Source organism: Mesoplodon mirus (genome assembly GCF_964341445.2).
Source record: "Mesoplodon mirus genome assembly, chromosome: 11".
Classification (NCBI taxonomy): domain Eukaryota; kingdom Metazoa; phylum Chordata; class Mammalia; order Artiodactyla; family Ziphiidae; genus Mesoplodon; species Mesoplodon mirus.
This window is the reverse complement of record NC_138987.1, coordinates 101,212,267-101,239,258: the sequence shown is the minus strand read 5'-3', so window position 1 is coordinate 101,239,258 and position 26,992 is coordinate 101,212,267. Positions and strand designations below refer to the sequence as shown.

Sequence of the window (26,992 nt, the reverse complement as noted above, 5' to 3'; positions counted from 1 at the left end):
GCCCAGTGGGCGGCCTGCACCCGGCCCCCTCTATCCTTGTCCTGCCTCAGAACCACGTTCTGACGGCCTCCCCAGGGCCACTCCCTAGACTCGCGGCCGTCGCAGAGCCAGAAACTGGCCTGCTGGCCCCTGACCCTCCATAAGCGGCGGGGAGGCTGATGCCCTGCAGAGCGAGAGGCCCAGGACTCACCGGGATCACACTCCCCAGGAGGGCAGACCTCGGAAAGGGGACCGCTGACCCCCACCCTGCACTGCCCCCGCCCACGCCCACCCCCAGCCTCTGTCCCTTTGTAGGGGGTGCAGGGAACGAGCAGATGGGCCCCTGGGCCCTGGCTCTGGTTTGGGCCCCAGTCCAGGTGCCACGAGGACTCTGGGAAGCCAGACTGAGCTCACAGAACGCTGGGAAAAGGACCCCATTACTGAGACCTCTGAGCAGAACGGGGGGGTCCTTTCCCTGCTCCCGGGGTCTGTTTGGTATATGCTGGCAGGAGGGTCGCAGAGGATGAGCCAGTCCCCTGGCGCACGGGCCCAGAGGTGCTGAGTGTGGGGCACGGCAGTGGGAGGTGCAGAGCTGCGGTTCTCGGGCCGCAGTCGGTGGGAGCGGGAGTGGTGTGGGTCCCCACGGGGCCTGGCGGGGACGTACTTCGGCAGCGCTGAGGATGAGTCCGGTGGTGCGTGGCCGGGCTCTCGGGAGGCCACCATCCACACACGCTGCAGCTTCCAGGCCTCTGGGCAGGCGTCCCTGGAAATCCCAGCAGGAGAGGTGTGAGCGGGTTGCCATGGTGACGGGCAGTCTCATCCGGCAGCACCACCTTGGCCTCTTGAGAGGATCTGGAAGGGATCCGTGTACCATGGGTTTGGGTTTCTCCCCGCCCGCTGCAGGAGGTTGTGTGGCCCAAGGGCTGAGGCCACGGGGGACACCTGGCTCTGCTGCCTGAGGCCCCACGACCTCTGTCCCTACGTGACTGTGTGTGTGACGCCGAGCTTGAGTGGGAATGATTCGTGACCCGGAGCTGGGTGGTTGGTGATCCAGGGACAGATGGCTCTGGCGAGGGCGTGGTGCTGGGTTGCCAAGTGCTGGTCCAGGTGGCTGGTCTGGTCTGAATGCACAGTGGTACCAGCCATCGGAAGCTGGGCCCAACATCTTCCTGGCTTAGAAGAGAGTCGCAGAAACCGGCCCCGCACCCCCTAGATGCAGATAAGGTGGATCGAGCCAGAGGTGGGGGGCGTCACCGGCTGTGACCGCACTGGGAGCCGCAGGGGCACGGGGGCGCTGGGTCCAGGAGCCTTTGCTCGCACACACGTCTTTTCTGCCCACGGTCCAGAGCGCTGGTGGTCCAGAGAGGAGCGTCAGCGTACTGATATCTTCCGGACGCTCCGGAGTCCGTGGAGACACGGCCCATTCGCTGGCAGGCTGGGAGGAAGGTAGAAAGGGGACGGGAGACGGAGGGCTGGCGTGCTCCCCAGCCCCTGCGCTGGGCTCTCAGGCCACAGAGGAGATCTGCTTCTGGTCCTCGTGCTCGCCCTCCGGCTCACCCATCAGGGGCTGGCGCTTCTTGAGCTCCCGGTGGTACCTGGCCATTAGGGAGGCATAGATGCAGCCGTAGGCGGCGGCCGCCACCATCATGACGCAGACCACACCGCACAGCACCCCGGCGATGATCACGGTGCCGATGGCCCGCCGCACGCTCACGGGCCGCGGCCTCTGCTTCTGGGGGCAGGCGGTGCTGGGCTCGGGCTCGGGCTTGGGAGGCTCCGGGCTGACCTTGGTGCAGGGTGGCCCGGGGACCTCCAGCCCGGCTGAGCTATTCTGGTCCTCCAGCTGGGAGCAGTAGTTGAACATCTCCATGGGGACCACACGCATGTCCTTCCCCCTCAGCTCCTTGGGCAGGGTGCAGGCCAGCTGATCCAGGCGCCCCCCTGCATCAGGAGAGAGAAAAGGGGCGCTGAGGCCGGCACTCGCTCCCCCAGCCCCAGGTCCCCACACGGAGGCCCGGGAGGCCTAGTTTCCATCCGCAGCACTATCAATCCTGGAGTCACAGTGACAGGAGAGGAAGGGGAGAGGTTAGGGGGACTGGCGTACGGCGCCCAGTGACAGGGAGGCGGGTGCACGTGTCACGGCGTTTAACCCGCGCAGAAGCCCCAGAAGATGGACAGTGTCCCTGCTCCCGTTTGACAGAGAAGCAAACATTCCCACCTCTCCCACCTCCCAGAGTCAAGCTGGCCGCCGGGTGCTCAGGAAAGGGGGGCCAGGAGCCCTGCCAGGCGGCAGCCCGTGCCTCTCCTAACTGACCTCTCCACTGACCGCCGTCCGTGACCCCCAGCTCTGCTCTCCCCGGCGACTGCTCCCCCGCGCCCCTCCCACCCACACAAAGGACAGAAGTCAGAGCCTCGGCCCTGCTGCTCCACGCGGGCGGGACCGTGGTTCCTAAGGCTCCTCCTTGGCAGAGGGAGAGGGGGGCCCAGGGACAGCAGTTTCCTCCTTGAGGGCAGTGGTGGCCCCTCAGCAGCCCAGCCACAGCACCCGTGAGCGCAGTGGCACCTTGGAGGGCACCCTGAGGACCCCCGAGGGCAGAGGAGGGCGTGCGGGCAGTGCAGGCTCACCCCGCGGCCTGGGCGGGGAGGGTGCACAGCACAGGCGGGGCGAGAGGAGAAGGAGCCGCCCAGACGCCCCCCTTTGGGCCTCTTCTGGCAGCCCGAGATCTAGACGCAGGCACGGCCCCCAGGGAAGTGCCTGGGCTCCTGCAGCCCCGTCGCCGCAGTCTCCTCACACAATAGACATCAGTCTTTCCCAGGTGCTGAGGAAAAGAGCCCAGGTTTTTTGTTCTGGTTTGGTCTGGATCTTTTTGGAGGAGTGCATGGCAGAAAATAACTCTACTAGTGAAAAGTTCCTAAAATGTACATTCCCCCTCCATACCCTTAGCTCCCGATGACCGATGACTGGAGGGGCAAGGACGTCCCCTCCAGATCACACATTGGTCTGGCTCTCCAGACCCCCGTCCTAGGCTTACATCCTGTGAACTGTCCAGGGCCTTTGCACGGGCGGGGGCTGGGCGTGGAGATGCAGCCACCCTACCTCCCTGCTCCAAAAACCTGAGGCTGACTCCCTCCTGGCCAGGTCATCTTGTGCAAATCACTTTACTTATTTAATTGCTTAAGAGTCTCGATTTTCTAGGCTGTCAATAAGAATGGCCATCTCAGCTGCAGTTAGGGTTCAAGTAGGTCATGTACATGGTAAGATATTTGGAAACTGGAAACCATGCAAGTGTTATTATTTCTCCTCTCACAAAAACGGGAGAAATTATCACAGTGACTAACATTTTATGGCACTTTATCGTTTGTAAAATGTTTTTAATTTACTAACACGTGAGAATATTATGCAAATAATTAAATTGTGGAAACACTATGAAACAAAAGGAGTAAGACTTTGACGAAAGCATTAGCGTTCTCTTCACATCGATTCACTCATTCAGCAAATATTCATGGAGCCCGACCTCGTGCTGGACACCAAATTGTGTCTAATTAAGCCCGGTTAATATTATGACTTCCACCAGCCAGTGGACATATAAATGAGTAAGTTGTATTGCAGACTCACTTTATGCTGAGTGCTTTTCCAGACGCTTTCCACGCGTTACCTACCTAATCCGCACAGTGATTCTCTGAGATAGATATTGTTGTTGGCCCCATTTCACAGATGAGGGTACAGCCACAGAGAGGTCAGTCAACTCTCTCTAGGTCACACAGCTAGTAAATGGCAGAGCCACGAGGCAAGCCCAGATCTGGCGCCTTTAGCCAGTAGGCTTACTTCTCTGCCCTCGTTGTCCATTTCATTTCATCATTTTGAAGGTCATTCTAGAACTTTCCCGGGTCACCGAAAGGGGGAGCATTTGGCTTCTTAGTAAAAGCTTTGATAACAGAACTTCTAGGGAGGAGGAGTTGAGATCATCGTCAAAAAGGAAACGTGACTGCATTTGTGGATTTGAACTCTATTCCACCCTCCCGACGCTGTGGGTACTTGAGAGGTGGCTGCATTATTCAGAGGGGCGAGGGTGGTTTTATCCCTCCTCCTCCTGGGCCAGGGAAGCCTAGAGGCAGGGGACAATGACACTGTGTGCTTAAGTCCATCCTGACACCTACAGAAGGGAGAGCCAGTTACGGAGAGTCAGCCTGAGGAGACGGGGCAGAGAAAGGCGGCTGGGAGCGGAGGGGGTGGGAAGGAGGGGGCGCGGAGCCGCTCTGCCCGCCCGTGGCCAGGCTGGGCCCACCCCTGCCTGACCTGACCCGCGCTCACCTCGGTAAGAGAACCACTCTAGCCAGTGCTTGAAGTCCCGCAGGTGGCAGTCGCACTCCCAGGGGTTGTCCCCCACCTGCAGCAGCTGCAGGCTGGCCAGGGGCTCGAAGGTCCGCCGGTCCAGGCTCTGCAGGCGGTTGGCGCGCAGGAACAGGGAGCGCAGGGCGGAGAGCCCGTCAAAGAGGCCGGGCGGGAGCCGGGCCAGGCCGTTGAGGGACAGGTCGAGGTGGCGCAGGCGCGGCAGTGGCCGCAGCAGCTCGGGGTCCAGGGCGCGGAGGCTGTTGTTGCGCAGCTGCAGCTCCGTCAGGTTGGCCAGCTCCCCAAAGGCGGCACGCGGCAGCCCGTCCAGGAAGTTGTTGGAGAGGTCCAGCCGCTGCAGGCCCGACAGGCCGGCGAAGGCCCCAGCGGGCAGGGAGCTCAGCCTGTTGTTCACGAGCAGCAGGCTGCGGGTGGCGGCCGGCAGGTCCACGGGCAACGCGGCGAGGCCCCGGCTGCTGCAGTCCACCTGCAAGTCCACCTGCAGGCCGTGGCCGTCGCACGTGCAGGTCAAGGGGCAGGCGGGGGCGGCCTCCGCCGTGCACAGGGCAATCCAGCAGGTGAGCCCTGGGGGACAGACGGGGCGTGGCAGGACTGCGGGTCGCCGCTCCCACTGCCCTCCCCTCCCATCCGCCTCCCATCACGCGGCCTTGCACGATCCCCTTTGGTGCAACCACGCGCGGTGCCTTAGCGCTTCCTGACCACGTAGAAACACAGCTAACCCCCCGCAGCACGTCCACGTGGATGGACACCGCCGGGCGGCCGGGGTCCCCACACGGCCCCGACACCACAGACGCTGACGCGACAGAGGATATGAGGGTGTCAGAGGGGCCGCCCCATGTTCCTTTCCCAGGGCCGCTGCCCTGGAAGGATTCTGTCCAGAGAAAATGGCTCTGCTTCCTTCCCCTCTGCACCGCCACCACCCCCACCCCCGGTCTGCATGAGTCCCATATTCAAGGTGGGCCAGCGACTCAGGGTGACGAGGGAGACCGGGCCCGCCCGGGCCCCACCCCAGAGACCACTGTGGAAACGGCGGGGTGAGATGCCGAGTTCCACATCCACGTGGAGGACGCTGGGGCGCGAGCCCCGAAAGTTGTGGGCCCAGGGCAAGTCCCACATCTGTTCTCACTCTACAGCCGCCTTGCCCTTAGCCTGGGCTCCTGTCCCCAATTTCCACAGGACAGATCTATTGACAGCATTCCTTTCACGGTCCCATGTTTTGCCCAGGGCCCCTGTGGCAGGGCTGCAGGGGGACGGGTGCTCAGAGAACAGTCCCGCAGGGCAGCTCGTTCCGTGGCCCACCCTTCTAAGAGTGACTGCAAAGCCCCCGACTGTCCCCCAGGGTGTCCCTGTGGAAGGGGAAGGGAGGATCCCCCCGGGCCGGGAGGAAAGGCCACAGCCGAGGAGTGCCGGCCGCTCAGCTCCAGCTGGCAGGGCAGCAGCCACCCTGACCAGGGGTCTGGAGGGGACGGTCCTGAGTCTGTGTCTAGTAGGGGTCTGCTGACCCTGAAGGAACAGGGTGGGACTGTACCCCCCTTTCCTGGAGGATCAGTGACTCCTGAGAGGCACCTGCCAGGCTGACACCTGAGCGTCTTTGTTCTCGGGGGGAAATGAGCACAGGCACGGCCATGGACGCCAACTGGAAGCCCTTCCGGCCACCTGAGGTCACCTGCTGGGCCACTGACCGTCTTGCTCTCTGAGCTGACTGCGGCCAGGTCAGCCTGTCAGACTACCCCTGCCATGCCTTCTGGAAGTCAACTGAATTCCTCAGACCTCACTTTCCCCAGAAAAACATTCAACCCATCCAGCCTCCCTCTCAAAAGGACCAACATAACTACAGGTCACTGTCCCCCCACCCCTGAGAAATTCAGGCTGGCGTAAAAGCTCTAGTGGCAAGAAAACAGAGCCCTGTGTTGCGAGGTGCTGAGTGATTCAAAAGGAGGTTGAAAGGGGAGCTGGGTCCCTCGGGATCAGCTGCTCTTCGTGGTGAATAATTCAGGCCGCTTGTGTCTTAGGGCAGCAGGCATCACAGGGCTGACCGTGCGCGGCCAGGAGCCAGGCCGAGGGACATCCCTCGAGACCATTCTTACCTCTTACCCTGTAGCCTTGACCCTTCACCTCGTAAAGAGAATTCCCAGGGCTTTCTTCACCCCACAGCTCACAAGCTTCCCTTGTGGGGAGTAGGCGGCCTCGGTTTCCCCGTATGCAGGAGGAGGGGCTGGACCCCCTCCCTAAGGTCCCTTCCAGTGTCACGTCCCCAGAGCCCCCTGGTTCCCTCCGTCTCGGAGCTATGGGGGCTGAGCCCTAAGAGAGGCCTCCAGGCCCACCCAGCTGATGGCTGAGCAGGGAGAGGGCGGTTTGCCATTAGGGCAGCAGGACTCGCTGGGGCCCCTGGGGGCGGAAGCAGACCTCCCTGGGGGGACAGAGCTGCCTGTGGAGCCCCTGCCCCCGACCCGCCCGCCACAGAGCTCAGAAGCAGGTCTTCCCCCGGCACCGTGGGCAGGGCTGCGGGGACTGGGCCCTGCTTCCCAGACCCAGGCCATGGACGCCTGGGAAGAGCATCCCTGCATCGCCGCTAAGCCGACCCCCGCCTCCACTCACAAGAGATCTGCCTCCACAGCGGGGCAAACCAGGTCCTCAGCTCGGGGCCGCTGCCCGGGGCCAGCATGGTGGCTGCACGGCTGTCAGGCCCGGCACCTCGAGGGAGAGAGGAGCCCCTTGTCCGCTCGGTCAGTCCTGAGAGAGAGGGAGAGAGAGCTGAGCGGAAGCAGGTGTCAGGCCGGTACAGCCCCGGGTTAGGGAGGGGGCCCGGTGTCTCTTTACCCTCCCCTCCTGTGTTTCTCGGCTCTGATTCCCTGGGCAGGGGGAAAAAAGAGGAGCAAGGGGGCCGAGAAGCCAGGAGCCTCAACCTCCCTCGACAGCAGGGGGGCGCGTGGAGGGGCAGGCGGGCATCCCAGGAGCCCTGACGCCGGAGACAGTGCTGAGGCCAGTGCTGGGCAATGCAGGAGCCGTCACCCACCCTGCACCCCTCACCTCCCGCCCAGCCTCTCCCCGCCTCTTCTTGTCTCCCTGGATGATCTCGTAAACGTGTTTGGAGCCACGTAGCCTCCTCTGCCTCTGGGCTTCCCCCACGTCCCAGGCGCGGAAATCATCGAGGGCCCGCTGGCCCCCCAGCCCCGCTGTGCTCTTACCATGGCCCCCGAGGAGGCAGAGACCGGGCCCCGCGCAGGGGCGGCCGTTGGCTCGCGGGTGAGGCCCAGGCCCGGCTCTGGCCACGGGAAAGCCCCCTGCTTGCCCTCCGCGGTCTCCCGGGGGGTGAGCGGCCGTGCTCTGTCTTCCGCCGCCGGCAGGTCTGGGATAAACCTCATCAGCTCAGGGGCTCTGCTGCAGCCGCTGCCGTCGGGGGACAGGGGCAGGGAGAGGGCGAGGCTGCGGCGCAGAGAGCGGCTCCTCTTCCCGAGGGGCGAGGGGGCCTCCCCCTTCCCAGGTGACCTGCCCTGCCCCAGCCCAACGGCACAGGCCCTGTCCTGGTCCCGCTCCCTTCCAGGCGTGGCCAGGGGCCTGTCACAGGGGCGGGAAAGGAGACTGCGGGCCCCCTGCCGCCGGCCCAGCGCGAGGTGGCGAACAGACAGTGATGGGCCAGCAGCCTCCCCTGCTCGGTGGCCACGCTGGACCTGGGGGCTCCAGGCTGCAGCCTCCCGCTCCCCTCCCACAGCCGCCTTAATTCTGGGATCCCGAGGGGCCAGTGGCAGAGCAGAGCAGGGCTGAGGGGTGGGGGCTGCCGCTGGAACCTCAGCATCTGAGCAGGGTCTCCCTCAGGCACTGGGCGCCTCTCCCTTCTCCTCCCCCTCACCACTGCCAAGCAGCCTCCTGGCCCCATGAGCCCATGAGCCCTGCAGCCCCGGGGGCCCGCAGCTAGGCCCCGGCAAGGGCGCCCGCTCAGGATGGGGGCCTGCTGGGGAGGGGGACTGCTAGGGGGGCCTGCGTGTCGCTGTGAGCTTCACCCCCCACCAGGGGGCTCGCAGCCTCACAGGGGCTGCAGAGCGAGTCGCACTGGGCAGGTGTGGGGCGAGGGGTGCAGACCCACATGCCTGCAGGATGGGTCTGGGGCCCTGGGCTGGGGGCGGAGCAGATGCCCAGAGCAGCTGAGGGGTCTTTTCCAGCTACCCTCCCAGGGCCAGGTCCCCCGGGCTCCTGGCTCAGACTCCCAGGTCAGGGAGGGCTCTGGGTTCGAATCCCTGCCGGCCGCTCCCTCGCTGTATAACTTAAACAAATCACGGAAACCCTCTGGGCCTCGGTTCCCTTATCTCTAAAGGTGATGACCAGAACACACTGCCCTCCGTGAGGGTCAGTCTAACATTTGCTGAAATCAGGACACGTTATCTTGCAAGGCAGTCTAGGGGACTCCGAGCTTGGTCCTGAGCCCCGGGTAGACGTAGGGAGACATCAGTGCCCTGTGTCCGCGGGGAGGGGCAGCGGCTTACAGCGCGTCTGCAGGACCTCTCTTGGTCCCCCAGTCTCACACCTGGGTCTCTTTCTCTGTGCCTGGGCCCGTGCCAGGCCAGCAGCCGGCACATGGCAATCACCATGGGCTGCACTCACACACAGCCTCCCAGACCTCCATCACTGAGAACGCCATCCACCCTCTCTGTGAGCCTCGGCCCCGGCCCCTGGAATAGTCCCGCACTCCTCTCGCCAGCGAGGACCCGCGGGTCAGCAGCTCACAGCGCCTGCACGGTGTCAGGCGGGTCCGCAGCCAGCCAGGCTCAGAGATGGAGACCAGCACGCCTGGTCACACGGCCGGTCAGGGACGGAGGCCCGCTCCCTGGTGACTGTCCCCCAGCAGTGGCCCCTGGGGGGAGACACGTGTGTGCACTGAGCGGGGTGCACACACAGGCTCTCAACAGAGCATGTGATGCAGACCCCCCCCCGAGAGCATGCAGCCAGGCACGTGCTGACACGCACACTCACACGGGTGCACTCACGCACGTGCTGGCAGCCCTCCAGCATCCTCAGAGGCTATTCACTCCCGCAGTTCCTGCATGCCCCCGGCAGACAGATGCACGGGGGAACCTCCAGCCTAGAAGCAGGGTCTAGAGAAGCCCCCCGAGGGCTGCCCCCAACCCAGGACCCTTCCCACACTCAGACCCACGCCCTGGGATCTCTGGAGAAATGCGACAAGAACAAGCCCCCCCCCCAGGTCCATGGGGATGTAGCCTGCGCCCCCTGGAGACCACAGAAGCACCCCTCAGGCGCTGTGGGGTCCAGCACCCTGCCTTCCAGCCCACCTCCAACCCAGGACCCCTTCCGGCCCCCAGAAGCATCTACCTCGTTAGGAAAGGGGTGACCTACATTAGGATGCTAGGAGCACAGCGGCTCAGGCAGGCGTGGCCACTGCGGAATAAATTCACACTGTCTGGGAGGGAAGTCCCCACTCGGGTGGGAGAACGGGCAACGGAAACGAGTGAGGTGGCGGTCTCAGGGCTCCAAGCCCCACAGCCTGTGGGCATTTCTGTCCCAGTCCCAGGGACAGGGACACAGAGAGGAGGGTGGACCCAGCGGGGTCCCCAGCCTCCTTCGCTGGGCTCTGCTGAGAGAATCAGGATAGAGGATGGGGCTGAGGAGCTGCAGCCCGAGTGACCCCCCGCCCCCAGGATAGAACCGCGGGCTCTGGGCTCCAGCCCTCTGCTACACCGGCGTGGTCCACGGACTATCAGCACCAGCCTCACCAGGGGCTTCCCAGACCCAGCCCAGGCCGACAGGGTCGGGATCCGCCTCTTAAGATCTCAGGCCATTCACGCACCTGGTTACGTTCGAGAAGCACTGGGCTAGGTCACTTCTCTCCTGGCAGGGCAGACCCCGGCACCTCCCGGGAGGCCACGGCAGGGGATGGCTGGGGCTCAGGCAGCAGGGGGCGGCGGCGATGGGGGATGCTGATGGTAACAGCTCCTGCAGGAGGGCTCCGCACGGGGAGAAACCATGCCCACAGGGAAGCGCCTGTGTATGGTTCCCAGTGCCCGCAACAGCTCTCTGGGGTTAGAAGCACTGTTGACACCATTTTGCAGATGGGGACACTGAGGCTCGGGACGTAGTAACTTGCCTAAGGGCAGGTAGTGGAGAGTGCAGCCTCGGGCCCAAGTGGCCTGGCGACAGAGATACCGACCAGCGGCCTCCAAAGCCTGGAGGCCGGCTCTGCTGACCCGCCTGCCCGTGGAGGCTCCTGGAGCAGGGAGAGGGCTGCACCCTCGCGTTTGAGCAGCGCTTCACGCCGACCGGCCTCTCCTTGTCCTTCCGCTGCCTCTCTGTGCCCGACGCAGGTGCCCTCATCAAGCCGGGTCGCCCCCTCCCCGCCAACCTTCTTCCCGGGGGCGTCACAGATGCCGTGGGTAGAGGGAGGCAGGGGTCTTGCGGGGGGGGGGCGGGCTGAGGTGAGGAGGTGGGCTGGGAGCTCCGCGGGGGTGGCGGCAGGAGCAGAAGGGCCCACGGGCTCCTGCGGAGTCGCATGGGGTGCGGCAGCCCCCGGAGACTGGGGGGGGCGGGGGCGGGGACGCCTTCCCTGCCCCCCGGGAGGAGCGGCCTGCCTCCCTCCCACCCCCACCGACGCCCAGGTTAGGGTGGGAGCCCTGACCCCTCTGTGCTCCTGCACCCCACCCCTCCTCCTCTGGGCAGGGCTGCCTCAGTCTCCAGCCAGGAACCTCCAGTAAACCCACCCGGGCCTGGTGTCCACGCCCTTCCTCTGGTGCTGCGTGGTCACGTCCATCCCCCCAAGTCAGTGTCCAAGCCGCACAGCCACCAGCGCCCACTGTGCCTTGACCTGGGGCTCCTGCCCCCTGGGACGTCTTGCTGGCCTGCCGTGTACCCCCTCCCCAGGGATCTCCCTTTGGTCAAGGCTCCCCAACCCGGGACAAGGCCTGTGCGCCCCTCCATTGTGCAGACAGGTGAAGGTCACGGGCTAGTGAGCGGCAGGGCCGGGACGGAGGCCACGCCTGGGGCTTCAAGGGCAGCATCTTCCCACCCGCCCAGCCGGGCTGAGGGGCACCCGGACAGCGGATGGGGGACAGCGGGTGCCCGCACTGAGCCCTGGGGGTGCTGTCCAGGCCGCGTGCTCCACCTGCAGCCACCGGTCTGGCCTTCTGGGCCCTTCCCACCTCTTCCCTGCCTGGCATCCCCGTAACACGCGCGGCCCAGGCAGCGCGGAAGCTGGTTTTTTAAAATCTCTACATTTGTCCTTGGAACAGACAAACCCCCTGGTGCATGTGTAACCGCGCGCCCCGTCCTCACGCCCGCCTTCCGGCAGCCTCGTGTCCTCGTCCCCCTTCCCTGTCAGACATTCCCACTCCCAACCAGACCCTCTGGGAAGCGGAACAGAAAAGCCCCCATCACCCCTCGCAGGAGCTGCTCTTGGGCCCGCGGGCCTGGCTCGGGAGGTGGACCCGGGCAGGCAGGGTGGAGAGGCCTGATCTGTGTAGGAGGAGGGGGGAGGCCTCCCCAGGCACCCCAGCACTAAAACACCCCCCTCCCCGTGCCCCTCAGCGTTGGGGGCTGGAAATGGGAGCAGGGTTTGCTTGTCCCAGGCGCAGCTTCCAGCCAAACCCCAAAGGAACCAGATCGGTTGCTGAAGAAGCTCCCCCCCCATCCTCCTCCTGGCACCCCCAGCCGGCTTCCCTGGTCTCCCTCTCTTGGCAAAGCTGGATGGAGCCTGTGCTGGTATGGAGGGGGACATGGCCGCGGGTCCCCTCCCGGCTGCGCTCCCCGGCCCATCTCCACACGCTCAGCGCCGCCCCCGGCCCTGCAGTTAGCTAAGCTGCCCGGTGTCAGTCTGAGCCAGACCAGGCAATGCCCCAGGCGGCCTGACAGCCAGGTGCCAGTGTCCCCACCAGCCACCCCAGACAGGCGGACAGCAGCTCAGGGAGAGGACAAAGGGCCCCGAGAGTGAGCGGGGAGGTTGGGACTCCCGGTCAGACGGCCTCTGTCCTGCGTTGTCCTGCCCCGGCCATGTACCACCCACCCCTAAGCTGAGTCCACCCCGCCCCCCAAGGCTTCCTGAGCTCTTCGTAGGTAGAGAGGGTGTGCAGCTGGGGGACCCCAGCCCCTCCGGGCCCGGGCGGGCTGGAAGCAGAGCTGGAGCCTCGAGGAAGGGCCGGAGGAAGGGCTCCGAGGCTCCTCTCCCGCATCCACTCCCAGCCACGCCCCCCATACGAGCCAGGGACTCAGGTCCAGCTGGGGGGACCCTCTGCACCCCTGTCCAAGGACAGCTTGCTAGAGGCCAGCGTGCCTCGCTGAGGGTGTCCTGTAGAGGCCGGTCAGCACCCCTGGTCCCTGCCCACACCTCGGCGCCAGCCTTCCAGCCTGCCACCCCACAGACGTCCTGTGTGCCGGCCCTGTCACCAGCACCCCCTTCCCCCTGGCACCCAAGTCCCTGGGGCTGCCTGCTGAGCCGGGCATGCAGGCGGCACAAGGCTCCTGGCTGGCGCCCCCCATGCTGCAGAGACGGGTTTCTATGCCACCGGGCCTGTCATCCGGCACTGGCAATGCCTCCTCCCCTCCTTCCCCAGCAGAATCCCAGCTCCTGTCCCCAACACTGGGAGGTCAGAGTTCCCTGTGTCCTTTGGCTGCCCAGGGGTCTGGTCCTGAGCATCGCCCCAGCCCCAGCCACTGCCCCCAGGCAGGAGGCAAAGCAGCTGTCCATGCAGGCAAGGAACCCAGCGGAGATGGGCTCGGCCCCAATCCTGGCTCCTGCACCCCCCCGCGCCCCTGCCCAGCGCACGGCACTCACCTTCCGCACCCCAGCGAGCGCCCTGAATCAAGTGGTCTGAGCCGTCCAGTGAGCCCCTCCTGGGATTCCTGGAGAAAGGAGACAGCGAGCGCAGCGGCACCAGCCTGATCCCCCAGCAGGACCTGGCACGCAGAGCCCCAGCGGGAGGAACGCCTGAAGCCGTCTCCCACAGCGGCTGGCCAGGTCATTAACACACCGAGGAGGAGAGGGAGGGACGCGGGAGCCGTGGAGAGGGGCAGGCGGGGAGGGGGAGCGCGTGTGCGGAGCAGAGAGCAGCGGAGTGACAGCGGGGGAATATCCGTGATGACAGCGACAGGCGCGCACACGGGAAGGCGGGCGCACGGAAGGCGGGCACACGGGCGCACACACACCGGAGGCGCTCACCCTTGAAACGCTCCCCTTTCGGGGAGACGTGGCCATGAACTCCAGCGGGAGGAGGACTGTTTACCAGGTCCCTCTATTTTCCCTCCCCACCTCCACAGGCTCTCCCTGCCCTGGCTGCCGCCCCCTCTGGCTTTGTCCCCTCTCCCCTTGCCTTTGGGGACACAGGGGCAGGACCCAGGGGACAAAGGCCCCAGGAAGCTGGGTCTGAATCCTGTTCAGAGGTAGGGGCAGTATCTCCCACCCTGCCTGTAGGAAGGGAAAGCTGATCTGGGTCTCTGTCAAGAGACGGCTTATTCCAGAGGGGGTACCTGGAGGGGTGTACGGGGGCCCATCTGCCTGGTGGTCCTTCGGAAAGGGGCCCCAGGCCACACAGCCGGTGGCACACGGTCACGCAGAGGTCACTGAGCCTTGTGACCCCAGACCGGGGCTATCTGGGGAGGGAAATGCAGGCAGGCCGGGCCGGGGGCCTGGGGTCAGGTTGCCTGGGGCACCCTGGGGTGAGCCCTGAGGAGGGGCTAAACCCAGCCCCGCCTCCCCGGCCTGGGCTTCTGCTCCTGGCTCTCGGCTGGATGGGAAGAGACTGGTATCAAGAACTCAGAGATGTCTTTACCAGCCAATCAGGACAAAGGAGTGGGATAAACTGATATTCCAAGGGAAGGCAAGTGTTGATCCAAAGCAAAGGAAGCCAGGGACCAAGTCAGGGGAGGAGCCGCCGGCCAGACCTGGACCCGAGGTGACCTTCCTGGCATCTCTTGAAACCTACCTGACAGCCGGACACGTGGCATGTTTCTGGCATCCCTTTTCCATTTCGCCTGCTTTCTGGGGGGTCCACTGTCAGCCCTGGGTGCGAGTTGAGTTGCGAGACCCCCCTTGACTCAGGATGCTCCCACACCCTCTTCTGTCTGCTCCGCCGTTCGACCCAGCAGGGATGCCCTATCTCCCACCCCACGCCCATGTCACACGCACCTCACCTGCTCCCAAACATGCTTCCTGTCCCCCAGCTGCAGGACAGTGTGTCCTTCCTGGAGTCTGGGGCCCTCTCCTCACCCACGGGGTACATCCCGCTCCCTGAAAACTCAACCAGAACTCACGTCCTGGTGCACCGTCCCAGGCTAGCGCCTGCGGGACCTTCTTCTCTGACCCGTATCACAGAGGACGCGTGGCAGCTTTCTGTGGGTGGGTCACCCCCTTTCCTACACTGGGGGCTGTCCCGGAAGAGGCATCCACCTCGCCAGGCTGAGTGAGGAATGAGCCGGAAGAAAGAGTCCAGCTGGGTGTCAGCCCCAGAGGCTGGACTGCGTTGCGCACTGACCCGCCATCAGCTGCCTGTGAGCCCCACAGCCCGGGGCTGCCCTGCAGTGACCAGGAGGGATGGCCAGGTCTCTGGGGTCCCTGGGCACCGGCTCCCCAGCTGGTACCTAAAAGATGGGCCCCCACTGACCCCGCAGTCCTCGTACAGGTCAGCACAGTCTGCAGCTGGGTTTCAAGGACAAAGTGGGTGGGAGGGCGAGGGGCAAGATGGAGTTTCTGGGTCCCCCGGGGCAGGTCCTCCCCCCAGGGAGGGTTTCTGTGTGTGCAGCGCAGCTGTTTTGTTTTGTTTTGCCGTCTGTGATGACAAAGCAGCAAGGAGGTGACAGGACGCAGAGCAAAGAGGTGCATCTTGATAAGCCGTCTGCTGCCTGTGGCCTTATTGAGGCTCTTTGTCTGCCAGCCAACTGTGGGTCCTAAAGAAAAGCTGCTTTGCAGGAAAGCAGGCAGAGGGAAGGCGGGACTTGGCCCCGATGGGGGACAGGCCGGGCTGGGGCAGGAGGAAGGGGGCTGCATCGCTCCTCCTCCATCCGACTGTGGTGGGTCCCCCTGGGGACCGAGGTCGGGCTGTAACACAAGGACCCGCCAAACACAGGCCTGGAGGGGGGAGCAGCCTGGAAGGATGGAGGCCTCGCCTGCCCTCGGCCGGGCCTGGCTCTCTCCTCACTGTGCGCTCTGCCCTGTCTGCAAAGCCCAGCACCAAGGGCTATTCTCTGCTGCACACAGCAGGCTTCCAGGAGGTACTGGGGGCAGGGTGGCCAGCCTGGGGTCCACTGGAGCGAGGGAATGGGGGCCGAGGGCCGCCCTGGAGTCTCTCAGGAGAAGGCTGGGCTCTCGCCGTGTCTGGGGTGGAAAAGCCCAAGTTGGGCTGTGAGGCAGGCGTTGAACGGAAGGATCTGAAACAATTCGAGCCCCGAGGTAAAGCCGTCAGGCGCGGCAGAGCACGGCTAACCGTTCTCCCTGGAGCAGGTTCTTCTTGTGTCTCGCCTGAATTCCCTCTCTTTGTGGGTTCCCTCCCGGGTCCTCGAGGGCACCAGAGCCCAGCTAGATCGCTAGCATCCCGTCCCGCATCTACAGAAGGGATGCGGGATCAGCAAGGTGCCCACACCGGAGGTAAGCGGCTTCCCAGCCAAGTGGCTGACTCAGTGGACTTCACAAGCACTTACTTATTCAGCTCGAAAACTCTTTGCTGAGCCCCAACGCGTGCTAGGTGCCACCCGAGGTGCTAGGCATCGGGACTCAACCCCCCACCCTCCCGCCTGCTCTTAGCCCCCATTCCAATGGGGCAAGACAGACTATAAATGAGAATAAAGTAAAGAAGTCATGAAGAGTGGTGAGAGAGGGTGAACGGCCGGCCGCACGGAGGACTGCGGTATCTGGGAAGTCAGGACGCCGCCGCCCCAGGAGATGCCGTTTGGGCTGAGATCCGACCGTGAGAAGGAGCCTCCTCCTAAAGTCCTAGGGAAGAGCATTCCCAGAGGAAGGCAGCTGGTGCAAACGCCCAGGGGTGGGAACAGGCTCGGCCTGTTTGAGGGAGACAGGGATTTGGGCTGAAGTCAGAGGTTGGGCGGTGGGGCCAGCTGCCTTGGGGCCTTGGACACCAAGTTACAAAGGAATTTCAGTTTTGTTCTAAGGGCAGTGGGAAGGCCTTGGTAGGTTTTGAGCAAGCGAGATGTGATTTGATCTTCGGGAAGGTCACTCTCGTGGTTCTGTGGGGGCGCGACCCGCTCAGGGGTCGGTGGCATTAATCCAAGTGGCTCTGGGGGTAGCAGTAGGGGTGGAGAGAGTGGGCAGGTGCGTGACGTTTTGGAACAAAGGCAGCAGCACTTGGGTGGGAGGCGAGAAAATGATAACAATTAGGTAGAAGATGTGTCCCCACGTGGGGAGGTTTGGGGAGGAAAAGCCGGAGTTAGGTTGTGAAGCTGTGAAGTTTGAGATGCCTACGGGTGACCCAAGGGGACTGGCAGCGGGCAGTTGGAAGTCCTAAATCCTAGGAGCGGGGCTTGCCTTGGAGGAGCCTGTGGTTCCACTGAGATGGAGCCTGGTTCCGGAGAATGGGCTTGAGGTCTCCTCCCATCTCTACCCACAAGCTCAAAATCCTGCTTCATTAGAGGAGCACTAACCCCGCTCTCTCGAGACTCCCTGTGGAGGAATCACAGAATTTCTCCCAGCTCAGAGATGCCGGGACTCCAGGAGACTTGGCGGCGAGACATGGAGAGGCCGAGTCTCGCTGGAGAAAGAGTCTGAGAGCTTTGACCCAGAGGCCAAGGTCAGGGTAAATAAGCGTTCCTAAATCCCAAAGGTTCAAACGTCCTAAGCTTTCGCGTGACTCCCCTCTGACAGTTGTTAGGAGGTTCCTCTCTTTCATGCAGCCTTTTTCTACAGGTGAGAGAAATCTGTCTAAAGTGAACATCAAGGGTGGTCCTGACAGGAAGAATGAGGGGAGGGGCCGAGGGGCCTCCCACAGCCTTAGAGAGAAATGGGGGGAGGGGACATGCCTCACCTGCTGCTCAGGTGCTGCACCTGGGTCTGTCCTCTTTGTCATGAACCGAGATGTGGGCCTACCAGTCCCCTTCGGGCCCACGCCTTTTACCCACCCCTCCGAACTTGCAGCAACAAAGAAGCCCCCGAATATGATGGAAAGTCTCTCCAATGAGCTGTCACTGGGGTGACTGCAGAATGTCTCGTGAACACGGCCTAGTGGCTGGAACCCCGACCCATCCCCACGTCACAGACAAGGGGACCAGGCCCTGAGCAGGGAGCTTACCCAGGCCTGTCAGCCCCCTCCCGACGGGGGCTCAAGTCAGGCCAGAGGAGAGAGGTGAGGTGCCTTAGACACACCGGCGCGTGGGTCCTGCTTCTGTGTTCAGGGGCCAGGCGGCTCGGGCGAGGCTTCCCCAGCCGTGAAGCCCCAGTGATAGCAGAGCTGGCCTGCTGTGTGGACACAAGCTCAGGACGCAGGGTGCCTGGCACTCAACACACTTTCTATATTCTTGTCTCTGACGGTAGGAGGCCGGCCTCGTTTCTTTATTCTTTTTCTTTCACTATAACCTGCCTTTCTTTCTATTCTCTGGCCCCAGATTTCTCTTGGCATCTGGGCACTGGCTTGTGTTCTCCAAGCGTTTGGGGACCAGAGAGGCGTGGCGGCCCTTGGGAGCGGCAGCACCGAAGCCTGGTTTTCCGGGACGGGGAGACTCCTGCAGGCCTGGGTGACACGGACCCGACTTGCGAGGAAGGAGCCTTCTTAGAGACCGGGGTGGGGGGCTGGAGCGGAGCCGGGTGGAGGGGCTGTAACTACCCACGGAGGCCCTGAAATCCAGCCTAGGTCTCTGCGGGAAAGGGGAGAGCGGCCTTCCCGGGGCGCCTGCCTCGAGCTCCAGGGATGCAGAGACAGAGCCCCCGGTGCCCCCCACCAGGAAGCTGGTCTGCAGGCTGCTAGTGGCCCCCACCCCCTGCTGATGGGCCTCCTCCCTCTGACTCAGATCTGATGTCTTCTCTCACCATCCCCCCGACCCCGTCCCCAAACACCCCCATGGCCTGGCCTTGCCCGCTCCTGGCAGCCGTGGGCGTGCAGATGAGGATGGGGTTCCTGCAGCGCACGTTCTGGGCGGCCACCCGGCAGGTGGGTGCCAGGGGTCGGGGGAGGGGGGACGCTCAGGGGGAGGACCCCCGACCTGTGCACCCGGCTGCTGCCACCAGCAAGGCCCTGCCTGCATCTCAGCGCCGGACCCCCCAGCACACACTCCCCACGCACACACGCAAGGCACACACGCCAGGCATGCGCCACGGGCGCACCACACAAGCACACACACGTCACACTGTGCACATACCCGCTGAGTACACACCACAGTCACCAAACGGGTATGGTGCACACACATCACAGGTGTGTTGTGGACTCCATCCCCACACGGATGCATCACACACACGCACACACCACACACACACGGGTGCACAGCTCACGGTCCCCCTCTTCCCTCCAGTGTGGCGCTGCGGAGGGTCCGTGCCCGGAGAGCTGCCAGGACAGTGTGAGCTCCCCATGGGGGGAATACGGTGGGAGAGGGAAGCAGCCCCCAACCCGTGTCCTCCCGATGGGCCAGCCCCTCCTTCCCTGCAGCCTGGGCTCCACACAGAGGGCCTCCCTACGCGGTCGGGCAGGCAGGGACCAGGGGTCAGCAGCAGGGCCTGGCCTTGACCTCCTTCTGGGTTTCTTCCCAGGACCTGGACTGCTTCGTCATCGACAACAACGGATTCATCCTGATCTCAGAGAGGCCCCAGGAGGTAAGGCACTCGGGAGGCCCGCGGCCTCGATGGTCAGAGAAAGCCCAGAAGCAATCCCGGCCCAGGGCCAACTAGAGGAAAAGGTCTGATGAAAGCGGAGGCTCTTCCTAGAACCACAGCCAGCGCCGCAAGACCCCAAATTCCAGACTTCTCAACTCAGACGCCCAGAGGAAACCTTACGTCTCTGGTCTTCTCCCACGATTTTTGGTAGGGAGTCGTCCACGTGACGAGGCCCTGGCTTTTCTGTCTGCAGCCTTGCCCGGGGGGCCTCCCCCAGAGTCCTACACCCCCTCCTGCTGCCCACCCCCTACCCCCCTCTGCCTCTCCCCTCTCCCATCAGTCCGTTCAGGCGGCTGTAACGAAACCCACAGGCTGGGCGGCTTACAGACCACAGTTCTGGGGGCGGGAGGTGTGAGACCAGGGTGCCAGGGGCCGGGGTAGGCCCCGTCCAGGTTGCAGGGTTCTCACTGTGTCCCCTCCTGGTGCGAGGGACAGGGAGGCCTCTGGGGTCCCTTTTCTAAGGGCACCAGCCCCACTGTGAGGGCTCTGCCCTGGGGGTGTGTTTCAGCACGTGAATCTGGGGGACACACAGGCCACAGCACCCACCCTGCTGCGTCCTCGGGGCCGGGGCCAGGCCTTCCCGCTTCGTGCGCGCTTCCCGTCTGGATCGCCCTCGTGGGAAATTCTGTCCTCACCTTCCCACCTGGCTTTGCTGCGAAGGGGAGTGAACGGTGACGCTCCCCATCACACGGCATGGCTGCGCACCCAGGACCCCACGTGCCCAGAACGGCCGAGGAGGAGGTGCAGACACAGCCTTGTATTTGCTGAGCCCCAAGTCGTTTATTTAGCCAGAAATTACACCTGAACCAACGCGGAGCACATTCACCTAAAGTGGTGCCTTGAAATGAGCCAGAAGCATCAAGGGGCCTCCAGCCTAAGGGACACAGTGTGTGGTCAAGCGGGAGCTTTGCCACTAAGCAGACGTGTGGTTGGGTGGCCTGGGCCCATCTCCCCCTCTTGGAATAAGGGCCTGGGCTGTGTGATTTCTCAGGTCTGGGTGCCCGAGTGCCGCAGAGCCGCGGGAAGCGAGCTGACCTATGACAGCAAAGTTACTCAGACTTATATTTCTCTAAGTACGTGTCTACTCAGCGTATTTACCCTTATTTTCTCAGCCATTGCATTATCTTATCACCCCGTGTGTAGTTTTAAAAGGCGCCTCACATCCTTTGTAAAACAGAGGACGTAAATGAAATCTAGTTTTCATCTCAGGGTTGGGACCTTCCAGGGGCCTCCACACAGCCCCCTTCCCCCCCCACCAACCAGGCCCCATCAGGGGTGGGATGTCCCTCCATCATCTCTGGTGACATTATTAGGCTCATTTTATACCTGAGGGACAAACTGAGGCTCTGCTAGTTTAGGTTATTAACCCAAAAGCTCACGGCTGCAGAAGAGCCAAACTTTGAACCTAGAGGTACAAGGGGAGGTTCTAGAAGAGCCCTCCTGGGACGGAGAGCTGGCTGCGGAGCAGTGGCTTTGTCGGACCAAGAATTTGTAGGGCGAGGCTGGCGTCCTCGCTGGGCTGGCGGGTGTGGCACCTGGTCTGCCAGGGGTCATCCTCCCGCCCAGCCCCTGCCCCACCCAGGTCACTAGGACCCAGAACGCCTGGCCTGCGTCAGTCTCCAGGGCTGGTGCCGGGGCTCTGGGGGCGGCGGTCTCCTCCCTCTGGACGCCTCTGACCCCAGACCTGGGCTGTGAGGCTCCGAGAGGGCTCGAGGGGGTACCACAGTGTGTGCGGGCAGCCCTGTGTCAGGAGTCACGACGCTCGACAGACACTGGAGTCTAGAGTGAGGCTTGGCCTGCAGGTCCGCAGAGCGCGGAGCTGGAAGCCGGGCGCTGACTGTCCAGCCATCCAGCCATTTCTGCTTTTTTAAAACTCCTTCACTCCACAGCCCTGCAGCACTTACCTGTTGCTCTGTAACGAATCACCCCCAGCTGGACGGCTCACACCCCAAGACCCACGATCTCCCAGCCTCTGTGGTGAGGAGACCAGTGTGCTCGGTGGGCGGCCCAGGCTCGGGGTCTCCATGAGGCATCAGCGGGGCCTGACCTGCGAAGGGCAGCCTCCGCGCCGGATCCCACTGCCTCGGGGGCCTCCTGGGGGGCAGCTCGCCCCACCAAAGCGCAAGGCTGAGGAGAGCCAGCGAGTGCCAGCGGCGTGAGGCCACGGTCCCCTGGGAGCGGCTCTCAGAAGGGACAGTGCCCCTTGGACCATGTTCGTTCACTAGAAGCAGGTCGCTGGGTCCAGCCTACATGCAGGGGAAGGGTACAGAGCCGTGAGGCCCAGGAGGCCGGGCGACTGTGACCCGTCCAGACTCTCCCACCACAGACTCCTACCCCCTCCCCAGACACACCCAAGAGCCTCAAGGGCCCGTGACCTGGCCCCTCCCCCCTCATTTGCCCCTCCCCCCTTTCCTCCCTGGGCCTCAGAGTGCGGTAAGGGGACCAGTAGCCTCTGGGGACTTGATAGAAATGCAAGTTCTCAGGCCCCACCCCAGACCGAGCGAATCAGAAACTGGGAGTGGGCGACCACCTGCACTGCAAGCTCCCGCCACCCCCCCGAGTGTAATGAGGTCCGAGGACCACTGCCCGGGCCTCAGCGCCAGCTGCTGGTGGTCTGGATGCTCCTTACCGCCTGGGCTCACGTGCCAGAAGGCCCAGGTGATGCTCCCTGTCCTGCCAGGTCCATCCCGGAGCCCAGGGAGGGAGGCCTGTTGCTTCCGTGGTGCCAGCGGGGGCTGCCCTCCTGAAGAAGAGGCAGGTGCTCTCTGCCAGGGCAGCCTGTCCTGGAGGTCACGTTGAACGGGGGACACCGTTCTCCAGTGTCCAGGAGCTTGTCTTACTCTCAGGAAACTCCCCTTCCAGAATCAGGGGTCTGGACAGTGGGGATATCGGTGACTAAGCCTGGAGTCAAGACAGACTGGAGGGACAGGCTCGTGGGGAGGGAACCAGCCTCACCAGGAGCCTCGGTTCCACCCGGATCAGGAGGCTCAGATCACTCACTCTGCCCTTCAGCAGATGCGCAAACAATCACCATGGCCTCTGGGGATCCGCCCACCAGGATCTCCCTGTTTGGTAACACAGACACACGTGCACGCACATGCACGTGCATAAAACACACACGACACATCAAGTTTCACCTTCCTGCACGCGATTCACCCAGAAGTGTTCAAAGAATTCTGCACCTTTTAAAAAACAAATCTGATTGCAACGACTAGTTTGATTTCACACCAACTTAGAATTTAAAAGCAATGAGAGGTGTGGCTGGAGCCGTCCCAGGAGAGGGGGCCGGTGCAGTGGAGTCTGATGGACCACGATTCAAGGGCGTCTGGAGGGGAAACCCAAACACAGGTAAAGTCTGGCACTCAGAGCCATGTCCTCATCCTGGTGTCCCTCCCCCTCGCCCTCACAGATGGGACGATTCCTGGGGGAGGTGGACGGTGCCCTCATGACCCAGCTGCTCAGCATGGGAGTGTTCAGCCGGTAAGTAGGGCAGGCGCCACACCCCCTCCAATACACACTGAGGAGGGGGGATCGGATGCTAAATGGACCAGACAGATTTCAGAGCCCGACCTCAGAACCCACAGTGAGCCCCACAGGGCTCCAAAAGCAGCCTTTCTGAAGCTTGGAACTTGATGGGGGTGGGTAGGGGGGAGGACGGGGAAGGGGGGAGAGGGGCTGAGGTCATGTGACCCTTAGCAGGAAAACCAGATTTGCTGTTCGTTGTCTTTAAAGCAGCCCAAGAACAGAAATGTCATTTTTCTGACCTGCTGATCACGCACCCTCCCGGATCCGGGTGACCAAAAACCTGGCTGCAAACTCCCCCAGGGTGGGGGCGGGGCGGGGGATGGGGTCCGGACTGCCACGCCCTGCTTCTGGTTTCAGAGTGACCATGCACGACTACCAGGCCATGTGCAAACCTCCGACCCACCACCACAGCGCCTCCCAGCCCTTGGTCAGCGTGAGTGTCACCCCAGACGCCGCCCCCGCCAGATGCCAGCCTGTCCCTTTCTCTCCAGGGCCCCAGGGCCACTCTCAGTCCTCTCCCAGTGCCCCCTGCACGCAGCCCGCTCCCCCACACCAGGGTCTTATCTGGGGGGCCTCGGCGATTGCTCTGTCAGAGGAACAGGCTGCAGCCGCTTTCTTGCCTGGTTCCCACCTTCACCCCAGTGCCGTCCACACATCATCAGGGACCCCAGAGATGCCACCCAGTGTGATGACGGGCATCGTCCGCCCCACAGTAGGAATTTCCCAGAAAACGCAGCTCTCCGCTGCTTCCGCTGCCGGGAAGGGGCGGAGCGGAGCCCGGGTATGGTCTGTGATGGTGCAGGGCAAGGGGCCCTGGGGCTCACAGTGTGTTCCCTCTCCTCCCAGCCTATCTCTGCCCTCCTGACTGCTACCAGGTGGCTGCTGAACGAGCTCTTGCTGTGAGTGAGGGGCTGGGGGGCTTCGTGCAGGGGTGGTTTATGAAGGAGGCCTTTGAGGGGAGCTGCCGAGGTCCCCACGACCCCAAAGGAGGGTGAGGTCCCCAGGGGAACCGGCCAGGCCTGTATGGGACGCCCCTCCTACATGCCGCCGCCACCAGGAGCCTCCAGCAGGGACAAGGGTGTCCTGGGGGCGAGGGGCAGACAGCTTGGGGGACCACTGGAGAGGGCAAGCAGGTCTCCGAGATTCACTTGTGCCTGACAGGCTCCTGCTGGAGTGGAGCGCCTGGGGCTCCTGGCGTGGGGACAGCGGGGCCGAGGGTGAGTGTCGTTCCAGCCTCCAGCTGGAAACCGTCACCTCAGGGGGAGGGGCAGGGGGCTCCGGAGAGTCCACCGCTCACATCCATCCTGTCGGCTTCTCTCATCACCTTCCCTCACCCCTGTGTGACGTCATACCATCTCGGGGCACCACTGATCCACGTGACATCATCCATCCCATGTGACGTCATTCACCCCATGCAACATCACCCATCTCGTGTGACATCATCCATCCCATGTGATGTCATCCATCCCGTGTGACATCACGCCCACACCATGTGACGTCACCACCTGTGTGACACCATCACCACGGCATGCCGTGCACGGGTCCTGGGCACGGGTCCTGGGCAGCCAAGGCCGTCTTCCATCACTGTAAGTAGGGCAGCCGAGGCGCTGGGTGCGGGGCTGGGAGCTGCCCCAGGAAGCTCCCTCCATCTGGACCCCTGACTCCCAAGGCCCCTCCCAACTTGCAGCCCTGCTCCTTCGGGGTGTGGGTGTAGCCCTGCCCCAGGGAAGCGGAGCCCCCCAGCCCTCTCCTGGGCTGAGAGCGCTTACAGCGCCAGGAGGAAATCTGCGTGGTCCCGAGGCCGTGGCCCCCAGCGGGCGAGTGGGGTCTGCTCCCTGAGGGGTGGACGTGGGCCCTCCGGGGAGGCTGCCAGGCCTTTGCCCTGTGTTAGCTAAGTCCTTTCTGAGCCGACTCGAGTGACCACACAGGCCCCACTGAGGAGCCCGGGAAGCTGGGCACGGGGCCCCCGCCTGGCTCTCCAAGTAGCCACGGGGGCAGCGGGCGGGGGGCTGACCCAGGGCTTGTCCAGGAGCTGCCCGTGCAGGGCGCCCGCTGGGCCCCCCACAGGGAGGGTGTGGGGAAAGGACGAAGGGCTGCCGTCTCCCAGCCCCCCCCGAGCCCCTGCCCTCCTCTCAGCCCCTGGACATCACTGCCGATGGTGAGGAGAGAGACGGGTATCCCCAGGGTCCCCAAGCGCGTCACCCACACGCGGCCACTCCCCTCCCCCGGCCCCAAGTCCTGACCGGGAGCCACCTGCCAGTGGACGGGCATCTCACTCCTGGCGCGGTGACCGCACTGCCCGGGGCGTCAAAGCCCATCCCCACAGCTGTGGCCGAGGCGCCCAAGTCCACACCCTTTCCGTGTCCCCGCAGCCCACAAGCACAAGAAGCAGGACGTGCTGCAGCCCTGCGACACCACCTACCCTGTGTTCGTGCACCAGACGGCCATCCGGGGAGCCAACGGCGTCGTGGAGTGCGGGGGCTGCCAGAAGTGAGCGGGGCTGAGCGGGCCGGGGGAGAGATCCCCGCGGGCGAGGCTCAGCCAAGGGACCACAGGCCGCGCACCCAGGGTGCCAAGTGCGGGGCTGGCCGGGGACGGGAGAGGTGGCCTGAGGCCAGGGCAGGCTCGAGGAAGGGGCGTCAGCTCTCCCTTAGACGTCCGTCCGCACAGAGGACTGAGAGGCCCCAGGATGCTCCTGGGAGTGGCTGGGGCACCCGGCACTTCCGTCCCTGGGTCCCACTCCCGAGGGGAAGTGGCTGGTCCCCCAGCTCTGCCAGGCCCTGACCCAGGGAGGAAGGGAGGCCTGGCTGAAAGTTCTGTCCCGCTGACTCTCACCTGGACCCCAGGCCGCCCCACCCCCAGGAGGTTGTGTCCTGACCCCGAGGCTATGGTCTCCCCTAGGCTGTCCACCGGCCAGCGTGCCACTCCCCCGGGGCTTCCCGGGATGTCCCTGAGACCCAGGCCTCAAGCAAACTACCTTCTAGTGTGGTGCCTCAGACTTTGGCAGCAGAGTCAGGCCCGTCTCATGCGGGCGTGTGCTGCAGGGAGGGATCCTACTCTCACCGCAGCCGGGTTCTCGGGAATACTGTTATTTGTACACTTATCTCAGAGGCTGGCAGTGCGGATACATGAACAGTGTGGGTAAAGCGAAGTCCTCAGAGTAGACGGACTTGATTTAAGAGGAGCTGTGTGACCTCGGGCGCATTACTTAACCCTCTTCTGGCTTCAGTTTTCCCACCTGCAAAACAGGGATAATACCAACCTCATACGGCATGGTGAAGGTTAAATATATACGTGTGCCTGTGTGTGTACACGTGTGTGTGTGTGCACACGTGCATGTAGGAGGTCCACCCCATAGCAGACGCCGGGCAGTGGCTGTTGCCAACGCACTGGCCAAGCGAGGGACCACGACTGGCTTGCACCTGCTCTCCCTCCCCTCCAGGCGGCGTGTGGGACTGTGGGACCACCTCACGGCCGAGCGCGGGCACTGCATCCCCGCCCGGAGCAGGGGCAGCCACGCAGCCCTGTTTGCTTGGGACCGTCCTGACTTGCTGTCCCCATGTGTGTCAACAGCAGCTCCTGTCCCCTCCCCCGCCGATGTTCGGGCTTCCTCACTTCCGATCTGCTAGGAAAGGAGCAGAACAGCTGCAAAGGCTCGTGGGGAAGATAAGCCAGGCAGCCCATCGGTTGCTGGGACGGTTCCCGGGCTGCCCCCCCGGGCTGACCTGGCCCCGAGTCCTCACACCCGCCTCCAAAAGAGCCTCCCCTACAAGCCCAGGGTCCAGCTGCCGCAGGAACCTCCACAAGCCAACCTCTCTGCTGCAGGACATTCGTGATGCAGGAGATTCCCTCCAGCAACCTTCTCCTCCTGGTGACAGACCCCGCCTGTGACTGCAGCATCTTCCCGCCAGTCCTGCAGGAGGCTACGGAAGTCAAATATATCCTCCCGACCCTCCCGCATGTACGGGCGAGGGAGGGGTGGCGGGTAGGACATGACACCGAGGGGCTCAGATTCTGAGAGACAGGGGCCAGCCTCCCTTCTGCCACCAACACTGCCCCCTCCCCCAAGAGCATCGCTACATGTTCTCCCCCTCCCTGGGGCCCCGGTGCTGCTCCTGACCCTGGAAGCTGCTTCCAAGGCAGCTGGTCCCACCAGAGGTCAGTTCTTCCAGAGCTCGGTCCCCAGAGTCTCCAGAATCAGCTCCGTCGGCAGGTGTGTTCACCTTAACAGGGAATTCTGCACATAACGCCACAGTCAAGTGTGACAAGATGCGCTCCCGGAAGCTCCGCCGGCGACCGGATGCCTGCCACGCCTTCCATCCAGAGGTAGGGGC

At 63.7% G+C, this 26,992-nt stretch overlaps 2 protein-coding genes across 2 annotated transcripts in view; one reads left to right on the top strand and one right to left on the bottom strand.

Annotated features, from left to right (window-relative positions):
- The window catches only part of CACNA2D4 (calcium voltage-gated channel auxiliary subunit alpha2delta 4), a gene marked incomplete at its 5' end in the record, with an annotated part of 90,962 nt that overhangs the window by 62,677 nt on the left and 1,293 nt on the right, over positions 1 to 26,992 (top strand). Inside the window, 11 exons of the mRNA XM_082635343.1 lie at positions 18,356 to 18,417; positions 18,776 to 18,820; positions 19,011 to 19,073; positions 22,543 to 22,613; positions 23,016 to 23,091; positions 23,505 to 23,557; positions 23,820 to 23,875; positions 24,224 to 24,244; positions 25,031 to 25,148; positions 26,484 to 26,619; positions 26,787 to 26,984. Coding sequence (XP_082491469.1) covers positions 18,356 to 18,417; positions 18,776 to 18,820; positions 19,011 to 19,073; positions 22,543 to 22,613; positions 23,016 to 23,091; positions 23,505 to 23,557; positions 23,820 to 23,875; positions 24,224 to 24,244; positions 25,031 to 25,148; positions 26,484 to 26,619; positions 26,787 to 26,984 — 899 coding nt within the window. The remainder of the gene's footprint in view (positions 1 to 18,355; positions 18,418 to 18,775; positions 18,821 to 19,010; positions 19,074 to 22,542; positions 22,614 to 23,015; positions 23,092 to 23,504; positions 23,558 to 23,819; positions 23,876 to 24,223; positions 24,245 to 25,030; positions 25,149 to 26,483; positions 26,620 to 26,786; positions 26,985 to 26,992) is intronic.
- On the bottom strand, positions 284 to 14,007 carry LRTM2 (leucine rich repeats and transmembrane domains 2). Its single transcript, XM_082636849.1, has 6 exons — positions 13,796 to 14,007; positions 13,104 to 13,171; positions 7,519 to 7,720; positions 6,929 to 7,063; positions 4,292 to 4,894; positions 284 to 1,920 (listed from the first exon to the last, which is right to left on the bottom strand). Exons 4-6 carry the CDS (start codon positions 6,993 to 6,995, stop codon positions 1,484 to 1,486), a joined length of 1,107 nt encoding a protein of 368 aa, XP_082492975.1. The 5' UTR covers positions 6,996 to 7,063; positions 7,519 to 7,720; positions 13,104 to 13,171; positions 13,796 to 14,007; the 3' UTR covers positions 284 to 1,483.